The sequence below is a fragment of the Topomyia yanbarensis genome, chromosome 1, assembly GCF_030247195.1.
Source record: "Topomyia yanbarensis strain Yona2022 chromosome 1, ASM3024719v1, whole genome shotgun sequence".
Classification (NCBI taxonomy): Eukaryota; Metazoa; Arthropoda; class Insecta; order Diptera; family Culicidae; genus Topomyia; species Topomyia yanbarensis.
In genome coordinates this window covers 201927630-201946534 of record NC_080670.1, presented here as the reverse complement: position 1 = coordinate 201946534, position 18905 = coordinate 201927630, and the positions used below count along the sequence as shown (strand labels likewise).

The following is an 18905-nucleotide window of genomic DNA, read 5'->3' as shown; positions in this document are numbered from 1 at the left end:
CGTCAATCATCAATTTTCGTCATCTACTGACCACCTCCTGACACCCATAAAATATTGCATGACAATGTATAACCTCACTTTTCTGACAGTTCAGAGAGCTTGTTTACATGGGCTTAGAAATTTTTGATTCCATCCAGTACAAGAAACTTGGTTCGAATTCTAACACCATGTAAACAATCTTGCTGAACTGTCATTTTTTCGAGCATTTTTACTCATATGATGTCATCTTGCAATGCTTAATACTGATGACAATTCTCAGAGTTTTGTGGTAACTGGAAGTCGCCAGCTTGAATTTCAAAATATCGGCAATCATCAAGGGTTGCGTTTCGGATTCGTCTCATCAGAATGCGACACTACCTTAGAGACGGGATAATTTAGCGCCGGGTTGTTGCTAGATCCAAAACGGAAACACAAGTTGTGTTTGGAAATAAGCGACTGGTCAAACGTTAGAGCAGAAGTTCTGTTATGCCGATGAGACACAGCAAAGTAGAAATCTGTTTTGGCTTAGCAGGCCCATGTGAAATGCACTACGCTATATACCTCCCCAAAGATGGAAAAATAGAGTTAATATCAATTTTTCTCCCTAAGGCGATGTTCTTGATGAAACCACTCTTTGTGCGTGAATGGCACAAATCCTATCTCAATAGTCATGTTTTGGATACGTGATATTTTAAACTTTTAGCCTGTACCCTTGTTGGCTGTTTAACATAATGTGATTTATTCCATTTTAAAATCTTACGAGCTAACCTAGCTAACCTGACTTAAACTATTCTATGTACATCAAAATGGGAGGAGTCAGTTACAATTTCAAAGTACATAATTACGTACGGGTAGCGTAAAAAAGGGAAAACAAATCAATGAATAAGTATGGGTGCATTGGTTGCTATCGGTGCTTTTGTTTGGTTACGCAAGGCTGTTTATTTGTCGCCTCAGCATAATAATGACCTAGTGAGAATGTTGCTATAACAAGTGGTGCGACCCAGAATGGTTTAACTGGAATGCGCCCATCTGGTTATGCAAGTTGGATTTGAAAACGATCGTTCAAGTAATTTACGATCTGTGGGAAAATATGAGTGTGGCCTCGTTTCAAGTGGCCTGACTAAAGGATATGTTAAATTTGCTTTTTATGACCTGTGACCTGAGAAGGATTCACATTGGTGCATGTAGGGATTGGTTTTGTGGGAATAATTTGTGATGCTAGAAAGTAAGTCCGTTACACATGTGTTGCGTTGCGACTTCCTTCTTTCCTCTTAGATCTAGGCTAGATCTAGCATCAATCAGTCAATGGTAACTGGAAACCCCCTTTTGAATTTCAAAATGGCATTAATCATCAATTTTTGTCATCTACTGAGCATCCCCTTTTATATGACTTCCATATCAATAAAGATTTTCAGATTTTTGTGTGCCCTAAATTGTATAGCCATTCTCAGGGTAAAATTGGTATACACTCAGGTTTTTTTTACGCGGTGGATACATGTCGCGTAAATAAAAACCGCGTAAATTTCAAAATCCGCGTAAATGAAAACCGCGTAAATTTCAAAATCCGCGTAAATGAAGACCACTTAAATTCAAGAATCCGCGGTAAAAAGGGAACCTCGATGGATACCGCGTAAATTTTAAAAGCCACGTAAATTTCAAAATCCGCGTAAATGAAGACCACTTAAATTTAAGAATCCGCGTTAAAGGGAACCTCGTTGATGGATACCGCGTAAATTCCAAAATCCGTGGAAATGAAAACAGCGAAAATTTCAAAAACCGCATAAATTTCAAAATCCGTGTACATGAAAACCGCGTAAATTTTTAAATTTGCGTAAAAATCACATAAAAAATACCGCGCAAAAAAACCGCGTAAAAAAACTTGAGTGTATCTGTATAAACCTTTTTTGCGTTAGGGATGTTTATCCCCTTTTTGCTCTTACTGGCACTGAAACTGGTTTTAGTCTTAATCAAACATAATCGCCTTGCTCTGAGCGAATTTTCAACCCACTCTTGCTCTCAACCTCTCATTTAATTACATAGATATTATTAAGTAGAGAAAGTTATAGAAATTCGTAATGTCAATCAGGTTAGAGCAAAGATTTGCAATATACTCGCTGAAAAACTAGAAATGGCATGGCCGTTAAGAACTGGCTTATAATTATGCTGATCTTATCGTCTGCTGGTTGGAGTCGAGCTTAAACAGAGTTACTACGAATCCTGCTAGTTCACCAACATGTCTCACGGGAAAGAGAGACCCTGTCCCTCGTTACCATGAGAACCAAAGGTCGGGTAGAGAATAAAAGGATGTGGGGTAAAATATTTCCTTATCCTCAGCAATTGTGCCTGAACGTATTTGCTTGCAATCCAGAATTTTCACTGGCTGATCCAACCCATACTGCAGAGAAAGCTCATATTTCAGGCCTGCTTGCGTGACCGCGCCATCACTTTCAACTACCTGAGCGGGCACTTAGACATGATACTATTGCGTAAAAATACTGCAGCGAGCAATTTTGTTTGCTTGCCCTTCACAATCGCTTCAAGTTTATCCGGTTAAACTTCAGTTATATCGAATCTGGTAACTTTCGCGATAATTTTATATGGTTTGTTTTTGGTCTAGAGAAGATCACACGAATCTATCTGTGTAGATATTTCTCGTAGGATTTATCAGTCGTAGTTTCGTCATCAAAGGCGGTCGATTCGATCTTTATTAAATCGATGGAATTGTTCGTCATTATCATGCGGGCCAGGCAACCAGCGAAAGGAAGTATTAATCAGAGCGGTCAAGAAATTATTGCTATACAAACAAAAAAGATGAAAACCAAATGAGTAGCATACTTAACTGTGAGACGTCTGTAACACCAGCAGTTAGCAAACAGGCTTTTACTGGCTCCACAAATCGGTTGCAGACCCGCTAGTAATGGGACAATTACCAGGTATTGTCCGGGGACAATTACCAGGTATGTTTTTCATATAGTCTGTAGATTTCGTCTCATCAGAATCCGACACTAACTTAGTGTCAGGACTGAGCTAGCGCAGAATTGACGCTAGCTCCAAAAATGGAGACATAATTTGGCTGGGAAAGATGGCCGCATAGCATGGTCCTGGCGTCATTCAAATCGAGCACCAGACCTGTCTGTGGTCATCGTTCGGAAAAGATTCTTTACACACAGACGTGCGGAGACAAAAACAGTAAAACTACTAAACTAGCATATACACTGACATCGCGGAAGATCTCATAAGCTTTGCAACGGCTTCCTTCTATACTTCCCCTCACGAAACCCTCATGCTGGTTTGGTACCACTTTTTGACACTTCGCTAGTCTGTGTGTAAAGAGTCTGTACAGGGTCCGGTAGTTGAAGTGACTTTCACTTAAAAAATAATCCAATTTTCATATTTCATCGACCAAATGCAAGTTGTCCGCCTTTAAGTGCAATGGCCGGCCTCGGACGACCTATGAACGCAGATGTTCTTCTGGAATTTGATTCCATTCAGCCACAAGGTGTTTTTTAAAAGCTTCTACGTTGTCATGTTTTTTTTTTAAACAGACCCTGACCTCTGGTGAATTTACTGGCCATTCCGCTCTGGAAATGAATCCTGGAAAGTGCCCATTAATCCACAGTTGAATGCGTTTGAACCGATGTGAGCATGGGCCCATGGTTCAACAACTACAACTACTTCCAAGACCAATTCGAGGTAGGTATGGTGGTTTTATGTGGGTAATTATTGCCCAAACCATTATTGAAACTTTTTTTTTGTCGACGAGCCGCCTATTGGCCGAAGTGTTTAGTGATTTTTCCGTCAACCATACCCGCTCGTTTTGCTTATTTACGAACTGCTGGACAGTGAAGATTTTTTCATCCACTAATAGAACATTTTCCAGCATATTCCATGCGCGGCCCTCGTTAACAACGTTTTCACTCTTTTTACTCACTCCAGTTTCTCCTTTGCTGTCAATTCTAGTACTTTTTGGCTCTTGTACGGCTTGGTAGTATTGAGCTTGTTTTTTAACATTTGTCGGACACTTCGTTCGAATATTTTGAGATCTTTCGCGAATTTATTTGCACTGCGGCGGGAATTTCTTTGCAAACGCTATTTCAATTTTCGAACACTAGCGAAGGATGTTGCGGTAGCTTGACGTCCACCACCATACCGATTCTCGGTAGAACCGATGTCACAGTATCTTTTAATGATGCGGTACACAAAGCTTCTGCGCAATTTCAAATCAAACAGCTCCCGATCGATTTCCGTGTTTGATTTTTCTAATGTAAACAAAGCAATCACTGCGCAACGCTTGCCTTCTAGATGAATTTTCTATAGATTAAATGATTTTCAAAAACAATACACACGCGAAACTGCTACTAACAATCGAGGTAAACAAAACGACGAGGGGTGGCCCGATTGTCTTTTATGTATGACATTGTAATAGCGATCTAAAATTTGTAACAGCTCCTTTGGCTGGTCCTAAGGGACCATTCATAAATTACGTAACGCAAAAATTGCCCAAAATTGACTCCCCCCTCCCCCTATGTAACAAATTGTCACAAATTTCTCCATCCCCCCCTCCCCTGTTACGTAACAAATTCCAAGAAAAAAAATTTTTTTCTTCGATGAAAACATGTTACGTAACGATCTAGTTAACACCCCCTCCCCCCTATGTCACAACTTGTCACAGCTTGTCGTACCCCCTCCCCCCCCTAAATGCGTTACGTAATTTATGAATGGTCCCTAAAATGACAAATCTTTATTCAGAGATTCACGACAATTATTGACAACCAGTAAATCATGGTATGCTACTGCGGATCTACTCTATTTTCCGATCAATTCTGCACGAAATTCTGGACAACTCAAAAACCCTACAAAACATACGGAAGATACAATCCAAAATGGAGTTTTATAGATTTGTTAAACTCTTGCAATATTCTCTCCACCATCAAACCCAAACCCATTATACATTCGACGGGCCAACGAGGGAATCGAAATGTTCATAATGGCACCGCAATTAGTCACGAAACGTACAGGTAGAGGAGTCCATCCATACCTGCCGCACCCAAATAGCAGCGTCCAGCGGAACCCGCGGTTGCTTTGCCTGCCAGTGCCAACCGGCCAGCATAGGATGAAGAGCGAGGAAAAAACAAAGAAAGGGTCAGATCGCGAAACGACACGGGCAATGTTGGCCACGCCCATTCGTGGCACATTGAACGAGTCAGTCCCAAATTGAAACAATATTATACGGGTGTATGGCAGGTTTTTCAAAAGCATTACATTATTAATATGTGTATACATATTGGCGAAGCACAATGTACAAACCGGTTCGGCTACCGGCTGAAATTATGAAGATGGTTGTCTGGTTTGAGGGCAGCGAATAATTATTATAATTGGTAAATTGGCTCGGATTTGTTTCGTGGAAGGTAATTATTTTCTCTCACCTTTGGCTACCCCTTCGACTGGACGTATGCAAATTTATACCAATCAAGGTACCCGCGCCGCGGGTAGATTATTTCCATGACAACCAGCAGTCAACGAACTTGAAAACGAAACGCGTCTTTGTCATTCTATAAATAAAAAAAAAAGTCAATCTCAATAATGATCACGTAGCTGATGATACTCCATTTCCTGGCGGTATTGCTCAATAGATATCGATCGGCGCGAAATTACGATCATAAGTATATAATAACTCCCTTATCTTCTCTTTTTTGCAGCAAAGTTCCAGCCTATCTGAACGTGGTGGACATTGCCGGTCTGGTGAAGGGTGCCGCCGAGGGACAAGGCTTGGGCAATGCATTCCTGTCGCACATCAACGCATGTGATGCCATCTTTCACCTGTGTCGTAAGTTGACTTCATAATATTTCCAGTTGAATTCCTCCGTAATGTTTCGAATCTGCGCCATCAATAACGCCACAGGGGGAAAAAAACTACACAATAAACATGCAGAAACCGCACGTTGTTCTCACAGCCATTATTGGTTCCGGTTGACCCGCCGAGACCTACGTGATTTCCCCGGTTATTTTGTTTTATTTTTATTAGTTTGCTTTGGCTTACTCAGCCTCTTAGCGTCCGACCGATGCTGCTGCCGATGCCGCAAAATGATGGTAATTTCCGCGGGAGAGAAAAGGTTGAACATTTTTACATCGTTTCAAATTGATTACCTACATCTTAATCCGCGCGGTTCCGACGATTCCAAGCGAGCGGGAAGAAAAAGCGTGCTGTTTTTCCGCGTTTTGGCCGGAGTCCGGTCGGCTCGGTCGGTCTTTGATCTTCCGGGTGATGGGGGCAATTTCGAAACATTTTGCTTTTATTTAAATTTGATCGAACAACAGTAAAATAGTGGAAGATGATAATTGTATAATCTATTTCATTTTGTTGCCGTTTCTACTAGGTGCTTTCGACGATCCGGATGTGACCCACGTCGAGGGTGAGGTGGACCCGGTGCGCGATCTAGCAATCATCTCCGAAGAGCTACGGCTGAAGGACGAGGAACGACTGATGGTCTATATAGACAAGGTTGAAAAGCTGGTGATTCGTGGCGGGGACAAGAAAAGCAAGCCGGAATATGTAAGTAGCGTCCCTGGCGCAGGGCTCTAAATACTTAACGGGTCTGTTTATCTAATCGTAAGATCAACTGAAAAGAATCAATTTTCTTCAACTAGAAAATTGCTACCCCGTTTCCGCGCACACGCTCGGGCTGTAATGATAGAGCCAATTTTTGCTCTTATATCTCTGTTTATGAATCGGTTATGCAAAAAAGAAACCTACAAGCAACCGGCATCGTACCGACGATGAGGAAAATACGCGAGATCTTAATCGGAAAGAGAGTGCAGATGCGGGACCAAATAGCTACACTGTGCACAATTTGTTAACACCTGGAGGGTGACATTGTCGGTTTCAGCCCGCAGTTTGATCGTAGTGTCTGGCAAAATGAATGCCTCCCAGTCAGTCAGGTGGGACATTATCATTATTATTATTACTGTTGGTAGAGTTCAGCACCAGTTGATCACCGTGCACTTTTCCGCTGGTGGGGTGATTATTGTAATAAGCTGAGCGCAACCGAACCAAATAGGCTGTGAGTGAGCTGCTCTCGTGGGGAAGGTCCCTCGGATAAGCGATTGTTTGCCGTTTCATCCGTAGACAATTTTCTCGCAGAATAGTGTGAAGCACCAAATATTTTAATACAGATCCAGTCGGAAATGGCTGGCTGTGGTCTAAATTTGGCAAAAACCAGTCAGAATTTCGAACCACTTTACGGATGGAGCTCTGTTTAGTAAGATTCAGTCGAAATTCTGGCTCATTTTTCAGCTGGTTTAACTGAGTAGTATTGAGTCCAGTTGGGGGTAAAGTATCTACTGTCATTTCAAGTAGATCTAATGTAATTCACATATTCCTTGAATCTTTACAGGTTATGACCAATCAACAGTCTGTTTCGGAGATAAATGACCGTTGTCAATTGAACCATGGCTACTGTACTTCGCATGAAAGCCTCCTTTGGAAGCTACACGGAAGCAGAGAAGTGGTCGACCACCATCTGTAAGAACACCAACATTGATTCGAAATCCTTTCAGAAGCATCATAAAATTAGCGAAATTTGAAAATATATCCAAAAAAACATTGCGAATTGAAGCAACTAAGTTGGAGCGCAGCAGAAAAAGATTCGAATGACATCGAAAAAGGACCACCTATCTCGTTTTCAGATGAGAAACTATTTGCCGTTGACAGTGTATTCAATAGTCGCATTTATCGCTATATTTCTTTCTAGAGAACCCTTGACCGTTGAAAACGTGATGGCATTTGTTCCGATGTGAAAAAATGAGCCCAGATTTTACTGGAAAAGGCCAAAAGATCAATACTGATTTATCCATCCATCATTCGAGGACGGCCACATCATACATTGGCTGCATCTAAAGGGTCTACGAAATTCAACTGCATCACGTTCCGTAATTCGAATATCACCGTGCCGTTAGTAAGAAGCTGGGTATGGTCTAATCTAGGTTAATTCATGTTTTGAAAAGATACGACGCACGTCTGATCGTCGATGGCAAGAAAATAGGGGGCCAGATCTGTGTATAGTGTGAAAAATTACAAGGTGACAAACAAAGCTTTCAAGAGGAATCCCAACAGTTCAATGAAAGACCTTTCGAAAAATAACTGAATTTAAGCAAATGTTGTTCAAGATGCTAGAAAACATGAAGGAGTCTACACGTACAAAGTACAAAAGGGGCCAAATCGCGATGAATGGCAGAATACAGCAGGGAACTCGTGTGCGCTAAAGTTCTACACTCAGTTGTTGATGAAACCGCATTGTTTCGTCATGGATGACGAGACATGTGAAAGCAGATTTTCGGCAGCTTCGCTACGCTCATTTCTTCAGTGCTCGTCATGATGCTGATGCTGAGGAAGTAAGAAAAAAGGTGTCTAAGTTTGCCAAAAATTCATGACTTGGCAGGCAATTGGCTCGCATGGAAAGCGGAGCACCCCGTTCGTGACAAGTGAAACGGTCATTAAGCATGTGCAGTTGAATGAATCAAGCACTCCGGCAGTATTCTAAGGAAGTGAAATCGGAAGCAGAAATGAAGACAAAATGGATTTCCACACAAAAACAAACTGGCCCAAATGTTGTAAAAGATGATATGAGCAGCGTTAAGAGAAAGGTACGTGCATTTACGTGCCATGAAATTGAACAAAACGAACATGCAGTAAGATCAATGAAAATGATCGGTTGAATGGATGAATCTTGACAACCCTTTTCTTGTGATGCAACTTGATTCCGTACGCTTTTAATGTAGAATACATTTAAGGTTTCAATATAGGGGTCCCGTTTCAAAATATCGGCTGCGGCGCCGCGTCAGATTTTGAACGTTAATAACTTTTATCATACTTAACAGAATGATTTGATTTTTAGACCAATTTGTTGCAAATATGTTCCTCTATGCTGTATTAAAATTTGAAGTATGTATAACATGTACTAATAACAAAAAAAATGTGTTTTGAAAAATCTTTCGAAAACGACTCGGAAAAGTGAAAATTTTCAGCCCATCCCGCACAGAGCCGTCGTTATGGTAGACCAACCGAACAATAAAATAATGAAAAGTTTATATATAGGTCCATTACATGTTTGTTCGTATGGTTATTCGCATTGGGTTGCTTGACGAGAGCACTTGGTGGGGGAAAGACGGCATATTCCTTTGGTTAGGCCATTAGAAGCCGGACGGAAAGGAAAGGCTCATGCACGGCACGAGAACGAGCGAGAAAGCGATAGTAGTGCATATTAGCGCGATTATATAAATATCTGTCGGTCGGTTTTTCTCATCATTCGTATTCGTTCAAGCACTAGCAAGCAGCCAGTCCACCGAAGAAAAGCAGTCGGCGATGACGACGGCGGAAAAAGTGCCCCAGCTACTGGTGACTCATCGCAACCCGATCAGGAACTGTCGCCCTGCAAGAATTTCGCCCCAACTAAAGGGCAACAGAGTAGGCTATCGTTCCAGCGTCTGGGTCGTGAGATTGTGCAGGACTGCAAAGTCGAGCTACGCTTACAAAGCTCAGTCGTAATGATGCCCCAAGAAGCCAACGATGCCTACTTGGTCGGTTTGTTCGAGAATGCAAAATAGTGCTTTCTAGCTCACCGTGTCCGCGGGGAGTGCGTCTGAATTATGCTCCCGCAATAAAACAATAAACGGTTCTTTACAGGACCAATTAATTGTGTTCTAATAAGAGTTAAACTGAAATTTACATTTTATGGTGTATAACAAATAATTTTCAGAAAGCAATATAAGAAATACGATGTGTGGAAAGAAAGAAAGAGAATTTAAATTATCTTCTCTCGCTCGTTTTCGTGCACTGCTTTTCCATTCCTTTCTGCTGCTACTACCATCATAACTAAAACGAATGTGCGTGTTCCCCCACCATCTCATGGCCAGTGTGCCACAATTCCATGTCGCTATAACAATTTGAATTATTTTATTGATCCTCTCTAGTATTGATAAAATATAGAACATGCAAAGTACACTAGTCGCATGCTTTTATTCGAACTTTTTGGCAGCCTCCGTTGATTAACTGCATAAATCGATTTGTTTGTGCAGCTCCTTGCTAGTAGCAAACTAAATAGCCTTTATCAGCGCTAACAAATAAAACAAAAGAATTTAAATTTGTGAAAATCTTCTTCTTCCTTCTTTTCAAATCTGCAACATTCTTTGAAAATATTGTTGGAATGTTGTTATTGAAAAACTGAACATGCAAGTTTGCTAGCACTGGCCACTAGATTGAAGGCGATGGAAAGACAGAATATTCGTTTTGGTTATGCTAGTATTGGTAGCCGAACGGAAAGGAAAGGCACAGGAATGGCACGAAAACGAGCGGGAGAGCGATAGTAGTGCTTTCTTGTGTTTTCATATATGAATATTGGTCGGTCGGTTTTTCTCATCATTCGTATTCGTTCAAGCACTAGCAAGCAGCCAGTCCACCGGAGGAAAGCAGTTGGCGATGATGACGGTCCGCAAAAGTGCCCCAGCTACTGGTGGCCCATCGCAACTAACTACCGATCAGGAACTGTCGCCATGCTAGTATTTCGCCCCAACTAAAGGGCAACAGAGCAACTAATCCGCTGGCTAACATTCCAGCGTCTGGTTCGTAAGGTTGTGTATTACTTCAAAGTCGAGCTACGCTTACAAAACTCAGCCGTAATGAAGCCACTGATGCCTACTTGGTCGGTTTGTGGGAGTGGGCGTAAATTACAATAAAAGCAACGGTTCTTTTCAGGACCAATCAATTGTGTTCTAGCGAGAGTTAAACTGAAACTTTCATTTTAAGGTGTGTAGCAAATTTTCAACAAGCAACATAATACGTTGTGTGGAAAGAAGTAGCTTGCACATGGAACAAAAATTTAAATTATCCTCTCGCTCGTTTCGTGCACTGCTTTTCCATTCCTTTCTACTGTTATTATCAGTATTACCAAAACGAATGTGTTGTTGCATGTGTTTAAGAGAAACGTTGAAGTCGCATGCTTCTATTCAAGCTTTTTGGCAGCCCCCGTGAACTAACTGCATTAAATGATTTTTTGTGCAGCTCCGTGCTAGTAGCAAACAAAATGGCCCTACCAGTGTCTGATTCGTGAGATTGTGCAGGATTTCAAAGTCGAGCTAAGCTTATAAAGTTCAGCCGTAATGGTACCCGAAGAAGCCAGTCTTGTCGTTTTGTTCGAGGCTACAAAACAGTTCGCCAGGCACGTAACTATCATGCCAAAAATATCCAACGATCCAGCGCATCACCATCAACACCAACGCCGATACCAAAGGTTCTTTTCAGAACCACCATTATTACCATAGAGAATTATTTGAAAATTTCCCATTCAAACGTGATTCTGTTGAATATTATTAGATTTAAATTAACGTCTCGAATTGAAATCACGACGCTCCGGTTATGTGACAGACATTACCCACCCATCTTTTTTTATTGTGACCACGACACCCCATTTCAATATTTCTGAATGAACAGAAGGTCGAGTTTGGAAAGTTTGTAACTTTCATTGTACTTAACCAAATTACACAATGTTCGCACTAATGATTCAGAAATATGATCAGGAATCTTCTGTTAGATTTGTAAGTATGTATAATTTACATGAATAAAGAAAAATTGATTTTCAGGAATCAATTATTATCTGTTCTTCCATTGGCCAGTACTACGCGACTTCCTCATGCTAACAATTAATTTCATCGTTAGCCATCTCCCTCACCAAGGCCAACAACGCCAACAAAACCGGTCCTTTTCAGGACCACCATCATTTTTGTAAAGAATAATTTGAAATATTCCTCGCCCAAATCACCTTTTGTCCGAAAATTCCAATGAGTATCAACATATTTGAAGAACGTGTTCCTTATGTATTCTACATCTCTCCGGTTATGTCGCAGACATTACCCACCCATCTTTTTTTAATTATGGCCAAGATGCAAATATTGTGTTTCATCAAGACGCAGGATCAGCCCTTGCAACCGAAAAAACCCAGTGTAGCTAGAGGAAAATATGATTTTGACTAGAAAAAAAATTATGACTACCAGAATATGTCGGGCGAACATATCAAGGCTTGTGAAACCGTATCTAGAAGCAGTAAGCCAATGACGGCCATTTAGATCGTCATGTGACGTACCTTGAGATAGAGGCTCGTTTGCACATTAGTCCCAACAGCAAACATTCGTCTTCGCACGAGCATTCGGCCGTAAAAAATTCTTGCTTCGGATCTCATATTTTCACTATACCTCACAAAAGGCTCGTATTGACTGGTGCGAATAAATGCACGAAAAATTCAATGGCAGTGCATCTAAAGATTTTCCCAAGCACCGTCTTTTTTAGTCCAGTATGTGCGTCTTCATGCCCTACTACATTTTGTGCTTGATGGTAATATTCGAGTAAACTTTGTCTATCTTCTACGATTTAAAAACTACAGAATAGTTAACGCGCTACTGGACATAAACTGGAGTGAAAATCTTAACGATGATGTTTTCTCATGTGCTTAATTACTTAATCGAACGTGATGTGCTTAAACCTCGCCAATTAACAAACTCCCTGCCCTTCGAGGAGTCTAATACGATTTCAACTGCCTAACAAACAGCATTGGAAAGGCTCTACAAGGTTCAATAATCACCAGCTCGAAAAACTTTGAAGCAGCCCTCAATGAAATTATTCCGCAATTGTTATTGAAGTTTTGTTTATTATCAATTACTTGGATTGGGAACACGTTCGCAGATTATGAGCAAGGCACCGCTATCAATAGATGTGTAAAGAAGGGTAACCAGAAATTTGATGTGCCTTTGCAGAATAACGGGAAACCGTCTGTTCCCGGAATGAGAGGTAATTTAAACCAAGAAGAAGCTTTGATAATCATCTATCTTTTTTCGGAGAAAGTGCACGTATGTCTTGTGGTGTGATGACCATATTCTCATTGAGAATCATAGACGGCGGCAGTCCAGATTTTCTCTTGATAGACTTCAGCTGTCGCATCGTACTCGTTTGCCAAGGATGGTCGGTTTGTCGATGATGAACTCTGCGGGATGTGCCTATCAGTGCTGTAGACCTGAACATTAAAAAAGGTTTGATCTGCAGTTACGACAGCTTCGGGGTCCAGAACATTTCGCAATCGATGGTGTAAAAAAGGTCTACGATACTGCCGTGCTCAGATTAACGAAAATCGTAGGAGAAGGAAGCCAACGAAACATTGAAATCGTCTATTAGGGTGTGTTTAATCGTATCGTTCAATGGAGGATCTTGTACTACTGGTTTTACCACTTATATAGCAGATACTGCATCGCTGACAAAACAATGGTCAAGGTGATGGTTACACACACACAAGTACAACTTATAGTCGCCGAACTCTAGTGGATTTTCGGCTATTGCTAGAGCTCCAGTCTGAACGAAAAACCTCGTATCCAGTATCGAACACCTAACTGGAAAGCTTTTCATTGTTCAACCACGTTTCGATGAACACACCTTTATCGGAGACTGCAAGGTGATAATGCTCTACGGTTGTGTACCATCAACATTTTCATAGTCTAGTAACAGCTTGTCCCGTCGATGACCACGATTGGATATCGAAGAGTTTGGAGGCAAGGAAGAGCTTACAAATGCATTGTACCTGCCTGTGCTAGGTTTGCGAAAGACACCTTGTCACAACTCCACGACAAGATCGGGACGACTGTTTGATGACTGTGACTGTGGGGACTAAAGGCTTCCTCACGACAGGTGACAATTTGGCGTCCCTGTGAATGGAGAGACGAGATTCCGTGGGATGTATGCAATGCAGCTTGAACAGATGCCTCTCATATGGCATCTGCTACTGATCCGAAGCAATTAGCTGTGAAAAGGAATCAGCGCTTGATTGATTCAAAATAGAATGATACTGTTTCTGTTGCCACAGTAGAAAGTTTGAAGGACCCTTTCTCCACTCCCGCACGCAGGACCGGGATGACTGGCGAACGTTGGCAGCAGTGGCTAGACTGTGGCCGGGGGCTTCTATAATACAAACGGCAGCGGCTATTGACGACTATCCTGCTTTTGCTGGTCACGAACCAGTACTTCAGTCGACCAAGTAGACGCTTTGAGTGCAACATACTCTAGTTTTCTAGAAAAGAAACGAAGTTGAGTTTCGTGAGATCGGCATCATTCTTGACCAACAAAATTGCTTTGAGTGTATGGCTCGGGTCGAGACGACTCACGCTCATCAGCAGCCGTTCTGATTTCCCGCTGAATGGCTCTAGTACCGAAGACAGCGGCGAAAGCAGCGGCGCAATGTTTTGCATTATTTTCGTGACTTAGCTTTGGAGTGTGCAGATCTACAGCTACAGAACCAGAATTAGCCAGAAAATTAATCTCAATGCTGCTTGAGAGATCTGAGAAAACAGCGTTGCCAGAACATTTTCCTGTCCACGTGGAAAGAAGCGGAATCGAATTGTTGTACTCAAAAATACTTTTGAAAAGTGGGAAACACTCCGTTAAACCCCTGCAGATGGCGAACCGATCGCGGAAAATTTTTGTGGGGTATTACAGGTTGCAGTTACTATAGAAAACAACAATTTCTCGCATTATTTTCCTAAACTTCCACAACACCATTCGGGAGACTAATTCGGGGAGCAACGATCTTCAACTCCTACGTAAATCAGTAAATTACATAAATAGAAACACTGAAAAACGGAAAATTCACAAGTTCAGTACGTCTGTTTACGTCAAAAAGCCATTATAGCTCCTCACTTTAATTACTGCGCTTCTATTCTGTTCGTAGCATCCAAGAAACTGCGCAAGTCAATGAAGATTATCCAAAACATCATGATCATAACAGTTTTTGCAACCGTCCGAGACGGTTGTGCCTCCAGGTGGAAGGTTTTGTTCTGGAGAGAGTGACGGAGTGTGAGACGCTGTATGCGTTTTTGTGGGAGAGAGAGACCAGTTTGTTAAGTGTGAGTCGACAGTTGATACGTCGGAGGCGTGGTCAACGGCATCCTCGACAAGTGGTGTTTTGACAGCAAACCGCGGGTAGACGAATTTGCCTACCACGGTGGCACACACAGAAAAATATTTTGTATTGGTGTCGTCGAGCAATTCTAATCGACGAGAGGGGAAGCGTCACAGGTAGACCCATTTGCTCTATTTGTCTACCGCAGAAGTGGTACGACGAATAGGGAAAACAAGTGGCACCGAAAAGTGCCGCATCGACAGTGGGATTTTCGCAGCAAGCCACAGGTAGCCACATTTGTCTACCGCGGTGGTGGAAACGGAGAGAGCGCGCTGGTGGTGGTGATACCGACGAGAAGCTTAACCGGAGAGAGTTTTGAAGTGTTGCAGGTAGGCCTATTTCTCTACTGAAGAAGCAACGCGACGAAGTAGGACAGCAAGTGTCACATTGTCAAACAACGGGCACCGAGTTTATAACGTAACACATGAGGTGTGTTCTACCGGTATAACAGGTATATTTTTCATTCCTTTTTGTGATAGTTTTTCTTGCTAGGTAAAATGGATGAAGAGATGAGAGAACGAGTAACAGACCCTCCCCCTAAGCCTGTTGAAAATGTAAACCCGAGTAGAATTAAAATTTACCCAGAGTCGTCAACGGGACCATGGATTGTGTTTATTAGGCGTAAAGTAAAGGCGCTAAATATCATTCAAATTTCGAAAGATTTGACTTCGCGATTCTCGGATGTAAAAGAGATCGTTAAAGTTAATAAAGATAAAATACGCATTGTCGTTGGTAGTCTCAAACAAGCCAATGCAATTGCTTCTTGCGAGCTTTTTACGCGTGAGTATAGAGCGTATATTCCTTCAAAGGAAATAGAAATTGATGGGGTCATCACAGAATCGAGTTTGATTGTTGATGACATAATTAAGCATGGGGTTGGTCGTTTCAAAGACACCATACTTAAAGACGTAAAGATACTTGAATGCAAGCAATTGCATTCAGTATCACACGAAGGAGATAAAAAAGTTTATCGACTGTCTGACTCGTTTCGAGTGACTTTCGCTGGGTCTGCGCTACCCAACTATGTCATTATCGATAAGATTCGTCTCCCTGTTCGCCTTTTTATCCCTCGTGTAATGAATTGCCTTAATTGTAAACAGCTTGGCCACACAACCACTTACTGTTCCAATAAGGTACGGTGTGGCAAATGTGGGGGCTCTCATCAAGAGGATACATGCAATGAAAATTCAGCAAAATGTTTAATGTGCGGAGAAAACTCGCATGAGCTCCCTGCATGCCCCATTTATAAATTGCGCGGGGATAAAATTAAACGATCCTTGAAGGAGAGGTCTAAGCGCTCCTATGCAGAAATGTTGAAAAATGCTACCCCTAAACCCATCTTCTTAGAAAACACTTACACATCTCTATTTTCGGAACAGTCTGACTCCGACGGAGCGTGCGAAGGTACATCATTTGTTTTACCCGGAAATTCCAGAAAAAGAAAACAGTCTTCTTTTCCCAAGCTGCCAAGTAAGGGCCTTAAAATTTCTCCACCAATAGATAAACTGCGCCCAAAACCGAAAAATTCCGATTCAAAACCGAAATCAATTCCGCCCGGTTTTGGGAACGTACAATCCAAACAGAACACCATTACTGGAAATAATAAAATTTCGTCTTCCTCTGAGCCTCAGCCGGGGGTAGGATTATTGAAATTTTCTGAAATTGTTGATTGGATTTTTAAAGCATTCAATATTTCTGAACCACTAAAGAGTATACTTTCAGCTTTCCTCCCAACAATTAGAACATTTTTAGAGCAGCTGATTGCCCAATGGCCCATCCTTGCAGCGATTGTATCTTTCAATGGGTAATTCACCTCCTCCAATGAAAGATTCCATCACTGTTTTTCAGTGGAATTGCAGAAGTATCATACCTAAAATTGATTCCTTAAAAATTTTACTGCATAATTTAAAATGCGATGCTTTTGCTCTATGTGAAACATGGCTTACCTCAAACATTAATTTCAACTTGAATGATTTCAACATTATTCGCCTAGACCGAGACACCCCGTATGGAGGAGTGCTTCTAGGAATTAAAAAGTGCTATTCTTTCTATAGAATTAACATCCCCTTGTTTGCGGGCATTGAGGCTGTAGCTGTCCAAACGAACATTAAAGGCAAAGACATGTCTATCGCTTCTATATATATACCTCCCAAAGTTCAAATTGGACAACGTCAAATTTTTGAGGTAGTGGAATCCATGGCTGCTCCGCGTCTGATACTGGGAGACTTCAACTCGCACGGAGTATTGTGGGGTTCCCTCTACAATGATAATCGATCCTCTTTGATATACAATGTTTGTGACGAATTTAATATGACAGTTTTAAATACTGGCGAAACAACACGCATCCCCAGACCTCCTGCACGTCCAAGTGCATTAGATCTATCTCTGTGCTCGACATCACTTCGGTTAGATTGCACGTGGAAGGTTGTACCTGATCCTCACGGTAGCGATCATTTGCCAATCGTTGTTTCAATTAACAGTGAATTAGGCCTTACGAATTCAATCAATGTTCCTTATGACTTAACACGAAATATTGATTGGAAAACATACGAAACATTAATTTCCACTTCTCTTGCTTCGACAGAAGAGCTACCCCCTACCGAAGAATATGAATTCCTAGCGGGTTTAATTATTGAAGCAGCAGAACAAGCCCAAACGAAATGCAATCCTGGAATGACAATAAATAGACGGCCCCCTAATCCTTGGTGGGACAAAGAGTGCTCTGATGCATATGAAGCTAAACAAGTTGCCTACAAAGAAATGAAACAGAAAGGGGGTATACGTGAGAACTTTGAAAATTATTTCATTTTGCAAAACAAATTTGACAGTCTCCGTCGTGCCAAAAAGTCTAGTTATTGGAGACGCTTCGTTGATGGCTTGTCAAGAGAAACATCAATGAGTACTCTTTGGAACACAGCCAGAAGAATGAGGAATCGTAACGTGACTAATGAAAGCGAAGATTTTTCGAATCGTTGGATATTTAATTTTGCCAAGAAAATTTGTCCAGATTCTGCTCCTGCGCAGAAAATCATTCGCGATGCTCCCACAAGTAACGATTTCATAGATTCGCCTTTGACAATGATGGAATTTTCAATTGCACTCCTCTCATGCAACAATAATGCTCCGGGACTAGACAGAATTAAATTCAACTTGGTGAAGAATCTGCCTGACCTAGCAAAAAGACGCTTGTTGAATTTATTCAACAAGTTTCTTGAGCAGAATATTGTCCCGCGTGACTGGAGACAAGTGAGAGTTATCGCCATTCCAAAACCGGGAAAACCAGCCTCCGATCATAACTCGTATCGACCGATTGCAATGCTATCCTGCATCAGGAAATTGTTGGAAAAAATTATCCTACGACGTCTCGACAATCGGGTTGAGGCGAACGGCTTGCTATCAGATACCCAGTTTGGTTTTCGGAGAGGAAAGGGAACGAATGATTGCCTGGCGCTACTTTCGTCAGAAATCCAACTCGCTTACGCAAAAAAAGAACAAATGGCGTCTGTGTTCTTAGACATAAAAGGAGCATTCGACTCAGTCTCCATTGATGTTCTCTTGGAGAAGCTACATCAATGTGGTCTTTCACCGATATTAAATAATTATTTATACAATTTATTGTCAGAAAGGCACATGCATTTTTCATATGGCGATTTGGCGACACTCAGAATAAGTTACATGGGCCTCCCACAAGGCTCTTGTCTAAGCCCCCTTCTCTATAATTTTTACGTGAATGACATTGATAATTGTATTGTCAGCCCATGCACTCTAAGACAACTTGCAGATGATGGGGTGGTTTCTGCCACAGAACCAAAAGCTATAAATTTACAACAACCATTGCAAGATAGCTTGGATAATTTATCAATTTGGGCTTTAAAACTGGGCATCGATTTCTCTACGGAGAAAACAGAGTTGGTCGTTTTCTCAAGGAAGCGTGAT

At 41.5% G+C, this 18905-nt stretch overlaps 1 protein-coding gene across 1 annotated transcript in view; it reads left to right on the top strand.

Annotated features, from left to right (window-relative positions):
* LOC131688482 (obg-like ATPase 1) overlaps positions 1-18905 on the top strand; it is a 54389-nt gene that overhangs the window by 31366 nt on the left and 4118 nt on the right. Inside the window, exons 4-5 of the mRNA XM_058972766.1 lie at positions 5679-5806; positions 6357-6532. Of these exons, the coding sequence (XP_058828749.1) occupies positions 5679-5806; positions 6357-6532 (304 nt within the window). The remainder of the gene's footprint in view (positions 1-5678; positions 5807-6356; positions 6533-18905) is intronic.